This window comes from Petromyzon marinus, chromosome 27 (genome assembly GCF_048934315.1).
Source record: "Petromyzon marinus isolate PM22_M1 ecotype Great Lakes invasive population chromosome 27, UKy_Petmar_22M1.pri1.0, whole genome shotgun sequence".
Lineage (NCBI taxonomy): Eukaryota > Metazoa > Chordata > Hyperoartia > Petromyzontiformes > Petromyzontidae > Petromyzon > Petromyzon marinus.
Genome location: NC_133693.1, coordinates 3973357 through 3989685, shown reverse-complemented (window position 1 = coordinate 3989685; position 16329 = coordinate 3973357). Strand labels below are relative to the sequence as shown.

Sequence of the window (16329 nt, the reverse complement as noted above, 5' to 3'; positions counted from 1 at the left end):
CCCCTCCTCCGCTCCAGAGGTGGGGCTGGTAACATGCTCATTCATATGTTAACTCCGCCCACACAGCTTAAAAGACGCGGTCCTTGCTTCACAGTGTTCATTCAAGTTCTGTCTTCTGGACTGACCTGTTTCTTCACCACTTGTGTTGTGGCCGAAACGTAGTGAGAATTTTATTTTATTAAGTTTTATTTTTATTATTTTATTTCCATTCTACGTGACTTTACCCGAAAGAACCAAGAAGATTCTTTCAAGTTGTTCGACCTCCGAATTTTTGTTCGATGTCCGGGGCAAAAAATGGCCGAAAATTTTGTTTGATCACCGAATTGTTCGAGTTCTGGGTCATTCGTTCCATCTCCGAGGTTCTACTGTAGTTTACAAAAACTAAAATTGTATTCAAATCCTCTGCATGACTTCCACTTATTCGATCCTTTGATACTTTCCCGATCCACTTTGTCTAACCTCATCAGTTCGGTTTGCTTACATCATTTAATTACAAGTAAGTCAAAGTTATTGATATTTTGCATTTATGACACTTGTGTAAGCCACCGATCCGTGAATCTTCATCCATGCCATCATATATCTGCTCTGTTGCTCTGTAACATATAAAGCTGTTGCTTTCACAATATTCAATCACCTGTTGGAAAGAGAGTAAGAGGATCATAAAATAATAAATGGGGAATGTATAACCCTGTACATAGCACATGGATCATAAATAAAACGTACCATTTATAACTTCCATTCCTTGCAAGTCAGAATGTACCGCGGTGGCGAGTTGTTATCTCCCTCGCCTGGTATACAGAAGGTCGTGGGCTTGGTCCCGTTTTTTCCCTCCACATTTAGAAACGTGCGTTTAGATCATTTGGTTGCTATACATTTCCACGTGATTAGCCACTCTATTAAGCTAATATTTGTCGCCAACTCAGTGGGCTTCATCTGGTAAATAAAATAGTAGTAAATAATAGTTCACCAGGGTTAATTAGTATTGGGTCATCTCCAAAAGGTGTTTTCACCCCGAGCGAGATAGTGGAGTCAGTTGAACGAGGTACTTAGTATGACAAGCAAACATATTAATAAATTGTTTTGTGATGTATTTGCAGAAAATCACAGAGGAAGAGGCTGCAAGAAGTGCAAGTACCAAAGGACTCAGCTTGTCAGAAGTTGAAGTTATTTTAAAAAACACAAAACAGAAGGTGGGTTCCAAAGCGGAACCCAAGTCCCTGTGGGATCTGCTCCACTCGGAATATTTCAGTGAAGACGATAGACGCAAACTCATTGAGGAATTCCGGCTGGGAAAGCTGACACTCGAAAAGATGTCTGAAGCCATCTTGAAGAATGTGCAGATGAAGCAGAGAGAAAATGTCAAGTTCAGAGGCCTTAGGCGAGAGGTGTCGCTCAAGCTTCTTGTGGACTCGCACATTGTGGACGACAAAACAGCGAACGAGGTTGTTGAAGGCTCAAAATCCGTTTCTGAAATCACCAAAACCATCGACCGGTACTTAGGAAGTTCTAAGAGCATTGCTGGGCTGTACATCGAAAAAACCCAAGAAAAGATTCCACTTTACAAAGCCATGGTGAAGAGAATGTTACGCCCAGGGACCACTCTGGAACTCTTGGAGGCACAAGCTGCCACTGGCTTCTTGATAGACCCAGTGAATGACCTCAAGATGTCTGTGGAGGATGCCGTGGACAAGGGGCTCGTAGGGTACGATTTTAAGGATAAGCTTATGTCTGCAGAGCGTGCGGTGACAGGTTACACGGACCCGGTTACTAAGAAAACTATTTCCCTGTTCCAAGCGATGGATAAAGATCTAATACTTAAGAGCCACGGCATCCGCCTTTTGGAAGCTCAAATCGCCACAGGTGGAATCATTGACCCGCAGGCCAGCCATCGTCTTCCAGTGGAAGTGGCCTACAGCCGAGGACTGTTTGATGAGGAGATGAACCAAATATTGTCCGACCCCAATGATGACACTAAGGGATTTTTTTATCCAAACACTGAAGAGAACCTCACTTATTTAGAATTGATGCAACGTTGCATCACTGACCCTGACACAGGTTTATGCTTGCTACCTTTGAAGGAAAAAGGTAACAAGTTTGGGATTGTCAGTTCAGGTGATGGTCTGAAACTAATCCAATCAAACATTGTTCAAAGTGCCCAGATCGAAACTTCTTCCCATACCACAACGATAAAAATAACTACAATCACATTAACAGAAGAGGAAGTGTGGAAACAACTTCAAAATGCATATATTGACATATCCTTTGGGAAGTTTTCTGGAAAGAAGCTGTCAATTAAAGAGTTATTTGAAACAGATCTCATCGATGAAGCCACGAAAAGGAAACTACTAGACGACTTCAGATCTGGCAAAATTTCATTTGAGAAACTAATGATCATGATTACTGAAATAATTGAGCGACAAAAGCAAAGTCAAAAGGGTAGAAGTATTTCATTTAAGGGGCTGCGAAAGCCAGTGTCTGTAGAAGAACTGGTCAAATCAAAACTCTTGGACAGTAAAACGGTAGAGCAGTTGATGCAAGGCCTAAAATCAGAGGAAGAAGTTAGGCGTTCGATACAAAACTACCTTGGCGGATCAACTGCTATTGCCGGAGTTTACATTGAAGCAACAAAGGAAAAAATGTCCATATACAATGCCTTGAAGAAGGGATTTTTGAGGCCAGGAACCAGTTTGGTTTTGCTGGAAGCACAGGCAGCTACAGGATTCATTGTTGATCCCATCAACAACCTCAAACTGTCAGTGGATGAGGCAGTGGAACAGAAAGTAGTGGGATGGGATTACAAAGACAAACTCCTTTCAGCAGAGCGAGCCGTCACTGGGTACACAGATCCATACTCTAAAGAAACAATCTCACTGTTCCAGGCCATGAAGAAGGAACTCATCTTGAAAGATCATGGCATCCGGCTCTTGGAAGCTCAAATCGCTACTGGTGGCATCATTGACCCGCAGGCCAGCCATCGTCTTCCAGTGGAAGTGGCCTACAGCCGAGGACTGTTTGATGAGGAGATGAACCAAATATTGTCCGACCCCAATGATGACACTAAAGGTTTCTTTGATCCAAACACTCAGGAGAACCTCACGTATTTAGACCTCAAGAATCGCTGCATCACCGAACCAGAGACTGGACTGTGTTTGCTGCCAATTAAAGACAAGAATTCAAAAACAACGACACTCATTGTCAGCAGTGAAACCGTGCAGACTGACAGTCAAGGAAAAAATAAATCCAATAATGGTGTAGATCTTAAGATGGAGAAATCTGAAGTGGTATCAAGTGGGGTCCCACGTATTGTCCAGGAAAGTGAAATGTTGGACACGTTCACAAAGTCAACGGTTACGATCAAGAGTGGAAAATTTGCCAACAGAAAAATGTCTATACTGGAAATATTTGAGACTGATCTGGTTGACAAAGAAAGGAAAGAGAAATTAATAAATGATTATAAAACTGGAAAGATTTCTCAGGAGATTTTGCTCATCATGATAATTGAAATAATTGAGACAGAGAGAATGAGTGAAAAAATGAAAAACATGAAATTTAAAGGACTACGAAAGCAGGTGACATTGGATGAGCTGTTCAAGTCAAAAATTGTGGACATGAAAACCGTCCAACAACTGGATGATGGTGAGAAAACTCAGGATGAAGTGGGAAGTTCTATACTAAACTATCTAGAAGGATCAACTGCTATTGCTGGCCTATACATTGAAGCAACCAAAGAAAAAATGTCTATATACAATGCCTTGAAGAAGGGTTATTTGAGGCCAGGAACCAGCTTGGTTTTGCTAGAAGCGCAGGCAGCTACAGGGTTCATTGTTGATCCCATCAACAACTTGAAACTGTCAGTGGATGAAGCGGTGGAACAGAAAGTAGTGGGATGGGAATACAAAGACAAACTCCTTTCAGCAGAGCGAGCTGTCACTGGGTACACTGATCCGTACTCTAAAGAAACACTTTCACTCTTCCAGGCCATGAAAAAGGAACTCATCTTAAAAGACCATGGGATCCGCCTCCTGGAAGCTCAAATCGCCACAGGCGGCATCATCGACCCGCAAGCCAGCCATCGTCTTCCGGTGGAAGTGGCCTACAGCAGAGGACTGTTTGATGAGGAAATGAACCAAATATTGGCCGATCCCAGTGATGACACCAAGGGCTTTTTTGATCCAAACACTGAAGAGAACCTCACATATTTAGATCTCAAGCAGCGCTGCATCACTGACCCTGACACAGGTCTATGCCTGCTATCTCTGAAGGAAAAACGAACCAAGTTTGGGAACGTCAGTTCAAGTGATGTTCCAAAAATAGTTGAATCAAAGACTGTTCAGAGTGCTCAGATTGGAACATCATCCCAAACTACAACAATTACAACGACCACTACGACCACACTTACAGAAGTAGAAATTTGGAACAAACTTCAAAATAAATATATTGAAATATCCTTTGGGAAGTTCTCTGGAAAGAAGCTGTCACTAAAAGAGTTATTTGAAACAGATCTCATTGATGAAGCAACGAAAAAGCAACTACTAGACGACTTCAGATCTGGCAAAATTTCATTTGAGAAACTAATTATCACAATTACTGAAATAATTGAACGACAGAGGCAAAGTCAAAAGGGTAGAAGCATTTCATTTAAGGGGCTGCGAAAGCCAGTGTCTGTAGAAGAACTAGTCAAATCAAAACTCTTGGACAGTAAAACAGTAGAGGAGTTGATGCAAGGCCTAAAATCAGAAGAAGAAGTTAGGCGTTCGATACAAAACTACCTTGGCGGATCAACTGCTATTGCCGGAGTTTACATTGAAGCAACAAAGGAAAAAATGTCCATATACAATGCCTTGAAGAAGGGATTTTTGAGGCCAGGAACCAGTTTGGTTTTGCTGGAAGCACAGGCAGCTACAGGATTCATTGTTGATCCCATCAACAACCTCAAACTGTCAGTGGATGAGGCAGTGGAACAGAAAGTAGTGGGATGGGATTACAAAGACAAACTCCTTTCAGCAGAGCGAGCCGTCACTGGGTACACAAATCCATACTCTAAAGAAACAATCTCACTGTTCCAGGCCATGAAGAAGGAACTCATCTTGAAAGATCATGGCATCCGGCTCTTGGAAGCTCAAATCGCTACTGGTGGCATCATTGACCCGGAGGCCAGCCATCGTCTTCCAGTGGAAGTGGCCTATAGCCGAGGACTGTTTGATGAGGAGATGAACCAAATATTGTCCGACCCCAATGATGACACTAAAGGTTTCTTTGATCCAAACACTCAGGAGAACCTCACGTATTTAGACCTCAAGAATCGCTGCATCACCGAACCAGAGACTGGACTGTGTTTGTTGCCAATTAAAGACAAGAACTCAAAAACGACACTCATTGTCAGCAGTGAAACCGTGCAGACTGACAGTCAAGGAAAAAATAAATCCAATAATGGTGTAGATCTTAAGATGGAGAAATCTGAAGTGGTATCAAGTGGGGTCCCACGTATTGTCCAGGAAAGTGAAATGTTGGACACGTTCACAAAGTCAACGGTTACGATCAAGAGTGGAAAATTTGCCAACAGAAAAATGTCTATACTGGAAATATTTGAGACTGATCTGGTTGACAAAGAAAGGAAAGAGAAATTAATAAATGATTATAAAACTGGAAAGATTTCTCAGGAGATTTTGCTCATCATGATAATTGAAATAATTGAGACAGAGAGAATGAGTGAAAAAATGAAAAACATGAAATTTAAAGGCTTACGAAAGCAGGTGACATTGGATGAGCTGTTCAAGTCAAAAATTGTGGACATGAAAACCGTCCAACAACTGGATGATGGTGAGAAAACTCAGGATGAAGTGGGAAGTTCTATACTAAACTATCTAGAAGGATCAACTGCTATTGCTGGACTATACATTGAAGCAACCAAAGAAAAAATGTCCATATACAATGCCTTGAAGAAGGGTTATTTGAGGCCAGGAACCAGCTTGGTTTTGCTAGAAGCGCAGGCAGCTACAGGGTTCATTGTTGATCCCATCAACAACTTGAAACTGTCAGTGGATGAAGCGGTGGAACAGAAAGTAGTGGGATGGGAATACAAAGACAAACTCCTTTCAGCAGAGCGAGCTGTCACTGGGTACACTGATCCGTACTCTAAAGAAACACTTTCACTCTTCCAGGCCATGAAAAAGGAACTCATCTTAAAAGACCATGGGATCCGCCTCCTGGAAGCTCAAATCGCCACAGGCGGCATCATCGACCCGCAAGCCAGCCATCGTCTTCCGGTGGAAGTGGCCTACAGCAGAGGACTGTTTGATGAGGAAATGAACCAAATATTGGCCGACCCCAGTGATGACACCAAGGGCTTTTTTGATCCAAACACTGAAGAGAACCTCACATATTTAGATCTCAAGCAGCGCTGCATCACTGACCCTGACACAGGTCTATGCCTGCTATCTCTGAAGGAAAAACGAACCAAGTTTGGGAACGTCAGTTCAGGTGATGTTCCAAAAATAGTTGAATCAAAGACTGTTCAGAGTGCTCAGATTGGAACATCGTCCCAAACTACAACAATTACAACGACCACTACGACCACACTTACAGAAGTAGAAATTTGGAACAAACTTCAAAATAAATATATTGAAATATCCTTTGGGAAGTTCTCTGGAAAGAAGCTGTCACTAAAAGAGTTATTTGAAACAGATCTCATTGATGAAGCAACGAAAAAGCAACTACTAGACGACTTCAGATCAGGCAAAATTTCGTTTGAGAAACTAATTATCACAATTACTGAAATAATTGAACGACAGAGGCAAAGTCAAAAGGGTAGAAGCATTTCATTTAAGGGGCTGCGAAAGCCAGTGTCTGTAGAAGAACTGGTCAAATCAAAACTCTTGGACAGTAAAACGGTAGAGCAGTTGATGCAAGGCCTAAAATCAGAGGAAGAAGTTAGGCGTTCGATACAAAACTACCTTGGCGGATCAACTGCTATTGCCGGAGTTTACATTGAAGCAACAAAGGAAAAAATGTCCATATACAATGCCTTGAAGAAGGGATTTTTGAGGCCAGGAACCAGTTTGGTTTTGCTGGAAGCACAGGCAGCTACAGGATTCATTGTTGATCCCATCAACAACCTCAAACTGTCAGTGGATGAGGCAGTGGAACAGAAAGTAGTGGGATGGGATTACAAAGACAAACTCCTTTCAGCAGAGCGAGCCGTCACTGGGTACACAAATCCATACTCTAAAGAAACAATCTCACTGTTCCAGGCCATGAAGAAGGAACTCATCTTGAAAGATCATGGCATCCGGCTCTTGGAAGCTCAAATCGCTACTGGTGGCATCATTGACCCGGAGGCCAGCCATCGTCTTCCAGTGGAAGTGGCCTATAGCCGAGGACTGTTTGATGAGGAGATGAACCAAATATTGTCCGACCCCAATGATGACACTAAAGGTTTCTTTGATCCAAACACTCAGGAGAACCTCACGTATTTAGACCTCAAGAATCGCTGCATCACTGAACCAGAGACTGGACTGTGTTTGCTGCCAATTAAAGACAAGAACTCAAAAACAACGACACTCATTGTCAGCAGTGAAACCGTGCAGACTGACAGTCAAGGAAAAAATAAATCCAATAATGGTGTAGATCTTAAGATGGAGAAATCTGAAGTGGTATCAAGTGGGGTCCCACGTATTGTCCAGGAAAGTGAAATGTTGGACACGTTCACAAAGTCAACGGTTACGATCAAGAGTGGAAAATTTGCCAACAGAAAAATGTCTATACTGGAAATATTTGAGACTGATCTGGTTGACAAAGAAAGGAAAGAGAAATTAATAAATGATTATAAAACTGGAAAGATTTCTCAGGAGATTTTGCTCATCATGATAATTGAAATAATTGAGACAGAGAGAATGAGTGAAAAAATGAAAAACATGAAATTTAAAGGATTACGAAAGCAGGTGACATTGGATGAGCTGTTCAAGTCAAAAATTGTGGACATGAAAACCGTCCAACAACTGGATGATGGTGAGAAAACTCAGGATGAAGTGGGAAGTTCTATACTAAACTATCTAGAAGGATCAACTGCTATTGCTGGACTATACATTGAAGCAACCAAAGAAAAAATGTCCATATACAATGCCTTGAAGAAGGGTTATTTGAGGCCAGGAACCAGCTTGGTTTTGCTAGAAGCGCAGGCAGCTACAGGGTTCATTGTTGATCCCATCAACAACTTGAAACTGTCAGTGGATGAAGCGGTGGAACAGAAAGTAGTGGGATGGGAATACAAAGACAAACTCCTTTCAGCAGAGCGAGCTGTCACTGGGTACACTGATCCGTACTCTAAAGAAACACTTTCACTCTTCCAGGCCATGAAAAAGGAACTCATCTTAAAAGACCATGGGATCCGCCTCCTGGAAGCTCAAATCGCCACAGGCGGCATCATCGACCCGCAAGCCAGCCATCGTCTTCCGGTGGAAGTGGCCTACAGCAGAGGACTGTTTGATGAGGAAATGAACCAAATATTGGCCGATCCCAGTGATGACACCAAGGGCTTTTTTGATCCAAACACTGAAGAGAACCTCACATATTTAGATCTCAAGCAGCGCTGCATCACTGACCCTGACACAGGTCTATGCCTGCTATCTCTGAAGGAAAAACGAACCAAGTTTGGGAACGTCAGTTCAAGTGATGTTCCAAAAATAGTTGAATCAAAGACTGTTCAGAGTGCTCAGATTGGAACATCATCCCAAACTACAACAATTACAACGACCACTACGACCACACTTACAGAAGTAGAAATTTGGAACAAACTTCAAAATAAATATATTGAAATATCCTTTGGGAAGTTCTCTGGAAAGAAGCTGTCACTAAAAGAGTTATTTGAAACAGATCTCATTGATGAAGCAACGAAAAAGCAACTACTAGACGACTTCAGATCTGGCAAAATTTCATTTGAGAAACTAATTATCACAATTACTGAAATAATTGAACGACAGAGGCAAAGTCAAAAGGGTAGAAGCATTTCATTTAAGGGGCTGAGAAAGCCAGTGTCTGTAGAAGAACTAGTCAAATCAAAACTCTTGGACAGTAAAACAGTAGAGGAGTTGATGCAAGGCCTAAAATCAGAAGAAGAAGTTAGGCGTTCGATACAAAACTACCTTGGCGGATCAACTGCTATTGCCGGAGTTTACATTGAAGCAACAAAGGAAAAAATGTCCATATACAATGCCTTGAAGAAGGGATTTTTGAGGCCAGGAACCAGTTTGGTTTTGCTGGAAGCACAGGCAGCTACAGGATTCATTGTTGATCCCATCAACAACCTCAAACTGTCAGTGGATGAGGCAGTGGAACAGAAAGTAGTGGGATGGGATTACAAAGACAAACTCCTTTCAGCAGAGCGAGCCGTCACTGGGTACACAAATCCATACTCTAAAGAAACAATCTCACTGTTCCAGGCCATGAAGAAGGAACTCATCTTGAAAGATCATGGCATCCGGCTCTTGGAAGCTCAAATCGCTACTGGTGGCATCATTGACCCGGAGGCCAGCCATCGTCTTCCAGTGGAAGTGGCCTATAGCCGAGGACTGTTTGATGAGGAGATGAACCAAATATTGTCCGACCCCAATGATGACACTAAAGGTTTCTTTGATCCAAACACTCAGGAGAACCTCACGTATTTAGACCTCAAGAATCGCTGCATCACTGAACCAGAGACTGGACTGTGTTTGCTGCCAATTAAAGACAAGAACTCAAAAACAACGACACTCATTGTCAGCAGTGAAACCGTGCAGACTGACAGTCAAGGAAAAAATAAATCCAATAATGGTGTAGATCTTAAGATGGAGAAATCTGAAGTGGTATCAAGTGGGGTCCCACGTATTGTCCAGGAAAGTGAAATGTTGGACACGTTCACAAAGTCAACGGTTACGATCAAGAGTGGAAAATTTGCCAACAGAAAAATGTCTATACTGGAAATATTTGAGACTGATCTGGTTGACAAAGAAAGGAAAGAGAAATTAATAAATGATTATAAAACTGGAAAGATTTCTCAGGAGATTTTGCTCATCATGATAATTGAAATAATTGAGACAGAGAGAATGAGTGAAAAAATGAAAAACATGAAATTTAAAGGCTTACGAAAGCAGGTGACATTGGATGAGCTGTTCAAGTCAAAAATTGTGGACATGAAAACCGTCCAACAACTGGATGATGGTGAGAAAACTCAGGATGAAGTGGGAAGTTCTATACTAAACTATCTAGAAGGATCAACTGCTATTGCTGGACTATACATTGAAGCAACCAAAGAAAAAATGTCCATATACAATGCCTTGAAGAAGGGTTATTTGAGGCCAGGAACCAGCTTGGTTTTGCTAGAAGCGCAGGCAGCTACAGGGTTCATTGTTGATCCCATCAACAACTTGAAACTGTCAGTGGATGAAGCGGTGGAACAGAAAGTAGTGGGATGGGAATACAAAGACAAACTCCTTTCAGCAGAGCGAGCTGTCACTGGGTACACTGATCCGTACTCTAAAGAAACACTTTCACTCTTCCAGGCCATGAAAAAGGAACTCATCTTAAAAGACCATGGGATCCGCCTCCTGGAAGCTCAAATCGCCACAGGCGGCATTATCGACCCGCAAGCCAGCCATCGTCTTCCGGTGGAAGTGGCCTACAGCAGAGGACTGTTTGATGAGGAAATGAACCAAATATTGGCTGACCCCAGTGATGACACCAAGGGCTTTTTTGATCCAAACACTGAAGAGAACCTCACATATTTAGATCTCAAGCAGCGCTGCATCACTGACCCTGACACAGGTCTATGCCTGCTATCTCTGAAGGAAAAACGAACCAAGTTTGGGAACGTCAGTTCAGGTGATGTTCCAACAATAGTTGAATCAAAGACTGTTCAGAGTGCTCAGATTGGAACATCGTCCCAAACTACAACAATTACAACGACCACTACGACCACACTTACAGAAGTAGAAATTTGGAACAAACTTCAAAATAAATATATTGAAATATCCTTTGGGAAGTTCTCTGGAAAGAAGCTGTCACTAAAAGAGTTATTTGAAACAGATCTCATTGATGAAGCAACGAAAAAGCAACTACTAGACGACTTCAGATCTGGCAAAATTTCATTTGAAAAACTAATTATCACAATTACTGAAATAATTGAACGACAGAGGCAAAGTCAAAAGGGTAGAAGCATTTCATTTAAGGGGCTGCGAAAGCCAGTGTCTGTAGAAGAACTGGTCAAATCAAAACTCTTGGACAGTAAAACGGTAGAGCAGTTGATGCAAGGCCTAAAATCAGAGGAAGAAGTTAGGCGTTCGATACAAAACTACCTTGGCGGATCAACTGCTATTGCCGGAGTTTACATTGAAGCAACAAAGGAAAAAATGTCCATATACAATGCCTTGAAGAAGGGATTTTTGAGGCCAGGAACCAGTTTGGTTTTGCTGGAAGCACAGGCAGCTACAGGATTCATTGTTGATCCCATCAACAACCTCAAACTGTCAGTGGATGAGGCAGTGGAACAGAAAGTAGTGGGATGGGATTACAAAGACAAACTCCTTTCAGCAGAGCGAGCCGTCACTGGGTACACAGATCCATACTCTAAAGAAACAATCTCACTGTTCCAGGCCATGAAGAAGGAACTCATCTTGAAAGATCATGGCATCCGGCTCTTGGAAGCTCAAATCGCTACTGGTGGCATCATTGACCCGCAGGCCAGCCATCGTCTTCCAGTGGAAGTGGCCTACAGCCGAGGACTGTTTGATGAGGAGATGAACCAAATATTGTCCGACCCCAATGATGACACTAAAGGTTTCTTTGATCCAAACACTCAGGAGAACCTCACGTATTTAGACCTCAAGAATCGCTGCATCACCGAACCAGAGACTGGACTGTGTTTGCTGCCAATTAAAGACAAGAACTCAAAAACAACGACACTCATTGTAAGCAGTGAAACCGTGCAGACTGACAGTCAAGGAAAAAATAAATCCAATAATGGTGTAGATCTTAAGATGGAGAAATCTGAAGTGGTATCAAGTGGGGTCCCACGTATTGTCCAGGAAAGTGAAATGTTGGACACGTTCACAAAGTCAACGGTTACGATCAAGAGTGGAAAATTTGCCAACAGAAAAATGTCTATACTGGAAATATTTGAGACTGATCTGGTTGACAAAGAAAGGAAAGAGAAATTAATAAATGATTATAAAACTGGAAAGATTTCTCAGGAGATTTTGCTCATCATGATAATTGAAATAATTGAGACAGAGAGAATGAGTGAAAAAATGAAAAACATGAAATTTAAAGGATTACGAAAGCAGGTGACATTGGATGAGCTGTTCAAGTCAAAAATTGTGGACATGAAAACCGTCCAACAACTGGATGATGGTGAGAAAACTCAGGATGAAGTGGGAAGTTCTATACTAAACTATCTAGAAGGATCAACTGCTATAGCTGGACTATACATTGAAGCAACCAAAGAAAAAATGTCCATATACAATGCCTTGAAGAAGGGTTATTTGAGGCCAGGAACCAGCTTGGTTTTGCTAGAAGCGCAGGCAGCTACAGGGTTCATTGTTGATCCCATCAACAACTTGAAACTGTCAGTGGATGAAGCGGTGGAACAGAAAGTAGTGGGATGGGAATACAAAGACAAACTCCTTTCAGCAGAGCGAGCTGTCACTGGGTACACTGATCCGTACTCTAAAGAAACACTTTCACTCTTCCAGGCCATGAAAAAGGAACTCATCTTAAAAGACCATGGGATCCGCCTCCTGGAAGCTCAAATCGCCACAGGCGGCATCATCGACCCGCAAGCCAGCCATCGTCTTCCGGTGGAAGTGGCCTACAGCAGAGGACTGTTTGATGAGGAAATGAACCAAATATTGGCCGACCCCAGTGATGACACCAAGGGCTTTTTTGATCCAAACACTGAAGAGAACCTCACATATTTAGATCTCAAGCAGCGCTGCATCACTGACCCTGACACAGGTCTATGCCTGCTATCTCTGAAGGAAAAACGAACCAAGTTTGGGAACGTCAGTTCAGGTGATGTTCCAAAAATAGTTGAATCAAAGACTGTTCAGAGTGCTCAGATTGGAACATCGTCCCAAACTACAACAATTACAACGACGACTACGACCACACTTACAGAAGTAGAAATTTGGAACAAACTTCAAAATAAATATATTGAAATATCCTTTGGGAAGTTCTCTGGAAAGAAGCTGTCACTAAAAGAGTTATTTGAAACAGATCTCATTGATGAAGCAACGAAAAAGCAACTACTAGACGACTTCAGATCTGGCAAAATTTCATTTGAGAAACTAATTATCACAATTACTGAAATAATTGAACGACAGAGGCAAAGTCAAAAGGGTAGAAGCATTTCATTTAAGGGGCTGCGAAAGCCAGTGTCTGTAGAAGAACTGGTCAAATCAAAACTCTTGGACAGTAAAACGGTAGAGCAGTTGATGCAAGGCCTAAAATCAGAGGAAGAAGTTAGGCGTTCGATACAAAACTACCTTGGCGGATCAACTGCTATTGCCGGAGTTTACATTGAAGCAACAAAGGAAAAAATGTCCATATACAATGCCTTGAAGAAGGGATTTTTGAGGCCAGGAACCAGTTTGGTTTTGCTGGAAGCACAGGCAGCTACAGGATTCATTGTTGATCCCATCAACAACCTCAAACTGTCAGTGGATGAGGCAGTGGAACAGAAAGTAGTGGGGTGGGATTACAAAGACAAACTCCTTTCAGCAGAGCGAGCCGTCACTGGGTACAATGATCCGTACTCTAAGGAAACAATATCACTCTTCCAAGCTATGAAGAAGGGCCTCATCTTGAAAGACCATGGCATCCGCCTACTGGAAGCTCAAATCGCCACGGGCGGCATCATCGACCCAGAGGCCAGCCACCGTCTTCCAGTGGAAGTGGCCTACAGCAGAGGACTGTTTGATGAAGAGATGAACCAAATATTGACTGACCCCAGTGATGACACAAAGGGTTTCTTTGACCCAAACACTGAAGAAAACCTCACATATTTAGATCTTAAGCGGCGCTGCATCACCGACCCTGACACAGGTCTATGCTTGCTTCCTATTAAAGAGTTTAATGGTGTTAACCCCAAAGATTCGAAAACATCTAAAGAAATGATCATCCAGAAGACAGAAACTGTGGAAAAATATGCTGGTGGCTCTTCCTCGGAGAATGATCCATTTTTGGTGGAGTCTTCCGTAAGTTCAAATGAGGAAAGATTCATCATCATAGAATCTCAGGTGCTAGATATACTTTACAATGAAAAAATAAACATGACTTTTGGTAGATTTGCCGGTAAAAATGTTTCTCTGAAAGACATATTTGACAGTGATTTTATAGACGCAGAAATGAGAGAGAAACTCATTGATGATTACAAATCTGGTAAAATATCACTTGCGGATGTGATTGCTACTGTGACTAAGATTATTGAAGCCAAGGAACGGGCCGAGGCGAAGAAGAACCTTTGGTGCCGAGGTTTCCGCCGTCAAGTTAGCGTCGCACAACTTGTCGAGTCGCAGGTATTAGAGGACGAAGTTGCAAATCAGTTGGCCGATGGACGAACGTCTATCCAAGAAGTTACCCGTCTGGTAAAGAGGTACCTTGAAGGCACTAGCAGCATTGCAGGCCTTTACCTGGAGGAGACCAAAGAGAAGGTGTCGGTCAGTGACGCGATCCAAAGAAGAATGCTCAAGCCGGAGAGCGGCATGGCCTTACTGGAAGCACAGGCGGCGACCGGGTTCATTATCAACCCTGTAAGCAATGAAAAGCTCACGGTCCACGAGGCTGTCGAAAAAGGTGTTGTCACAAAGGAATCCCGTGATCAGCTTTTCGCAGCGGAGTGTGCCGTCACCGGTTACAAGGACCCCCACTCGGGGGGCGTCCTGTCACTATTCCAAGCCGTGAAGAAAGGCGTTGTGTCAAAAGACCACGGAATTCATCTGCTGGAGGCTCAGATCGCCACAGGTGGCATCATCGATCCACAGGCCAGCCATCGCCTCCCAATGAATGTTGCCTACAGCCGAGGGCTGTTTGACGAGGAGATGAACACAACCTTGGTTGAAGGAAAAGAATTCACCAAGGGTTTCTTTGATCCAAACACTGGAGAGAAGGTCACTTACCTGGACTTAATGAAACGCTGCATCACAGACCCCGACACGGGGCTTTACCTCTTTGTGCTGAGACAGCGCAAGCAAACGTCCACGGTCGTACAGAAACGCAAAATCATTATTGATCCCGACGTCGGCAAGGAGATGAGTGTCTACGAGGCGTATCAGAAAGGCCTCTTGGGCAAAGAGCTGTACCTCAAGCTTTCGGCAGACGAATGTGCATGGGAGGAGAGTAAGGTGACACTTCCAGACGGCACCACTTACTCTACGTTGGTCGACAAGAAATCGGGGAAATGCTATGACGTTTCGAAAGCACTGGCCGAGGATAAAATCAAGGGCGAGTTGGTGGAGAGGTACAACTCTGGCGCGATTTCAATCTTCGAATTCGCGGACAAACTCTCTGCTGCGTTAAATTCTCAGTAGGATTTGTTCAAAGTGGCCCATGGGGGACCGAGAAAACAAAACCAATACAAAGATGCAAACAACAAAGTCGCGATGGCATTCAGCGGTTATGACACAGCCAGTGAATGGGAGGACACTTTCCCCACTTTCTGTCAAATTTAGCGTTTGCACTCCACGGAGACAAATTATTTGGTCCACTCATGGTACACATTGTGTATGTATAAACGTTAAGTAGAAGACTAAAAACATTTAGAACTTGAGGCCGGTATTGCCCTGTGGGTAAAACGATTCAACCTAAGGGCTATTTTTTTATGGTGAAGAGGCCAGGGGTCCATATTTGAAATTTGGGATTTTTGGATTTACTGTATCTGGTTATAAGCATCTACTGGTAGATTTTTTTTAAGCCATTCTATAACATTAGAATGTACCGTATCACTTGCTCATTCAAATGGTTTATAAGCAATAGATGATAAGTATGCTTACTTAGATTTTAGAATGTTTTCAATAAGCTGTCAATTTTAAATTTAGGCTGTAATGTTTTTACGTCACATTCGTGTTTTATTGTGTGGCTTCAGATGTATTTTAAATGTACTGTTTATAAACAGTAGAGCAGAAAGCCGCAGAAGTTGTATTGCTACTCGCACCTGGTGTCAGGATTTAGGGTTTAGATGTAATGCTCTATTTTATCTTTCCACGTGGGTCTATGTTTCGTATATTTTTCAAAAAGTGGATTTTAATAAAGGATTAAAAAAAATGTGATGGTGTCACATGTGTTGGGGGCATCAATGCAGTG

The 16329-nt window shown here is 42.6% G+C and overlaps 1 protein-coding gene across 1 annotated transcript in view; it reads left to right on the top strand.

Moving 5' to 3' along the window:
• The window catches only part of EPPK1 (epiplakin 1), a 60226-nt gene extending 43934 nt beyond the window's left edge, over window positions 1–16292 (top strand). Inside the window, exon 9 of the mRNA XM_032961375.2 lies at window positions 1098–16292. Coding sequence (XP_032817266.2) covers window positions 1098–15557 — 14460 coding nt within the window. The 3' untranslated portion in view covers window positions 15558–16292. The remainder of the gene's footprint in view (window positions 1–1097) is intronic.
• The last annotated feature ends 37 nt before the right edge of the window (window positions 16293–16329 follow it).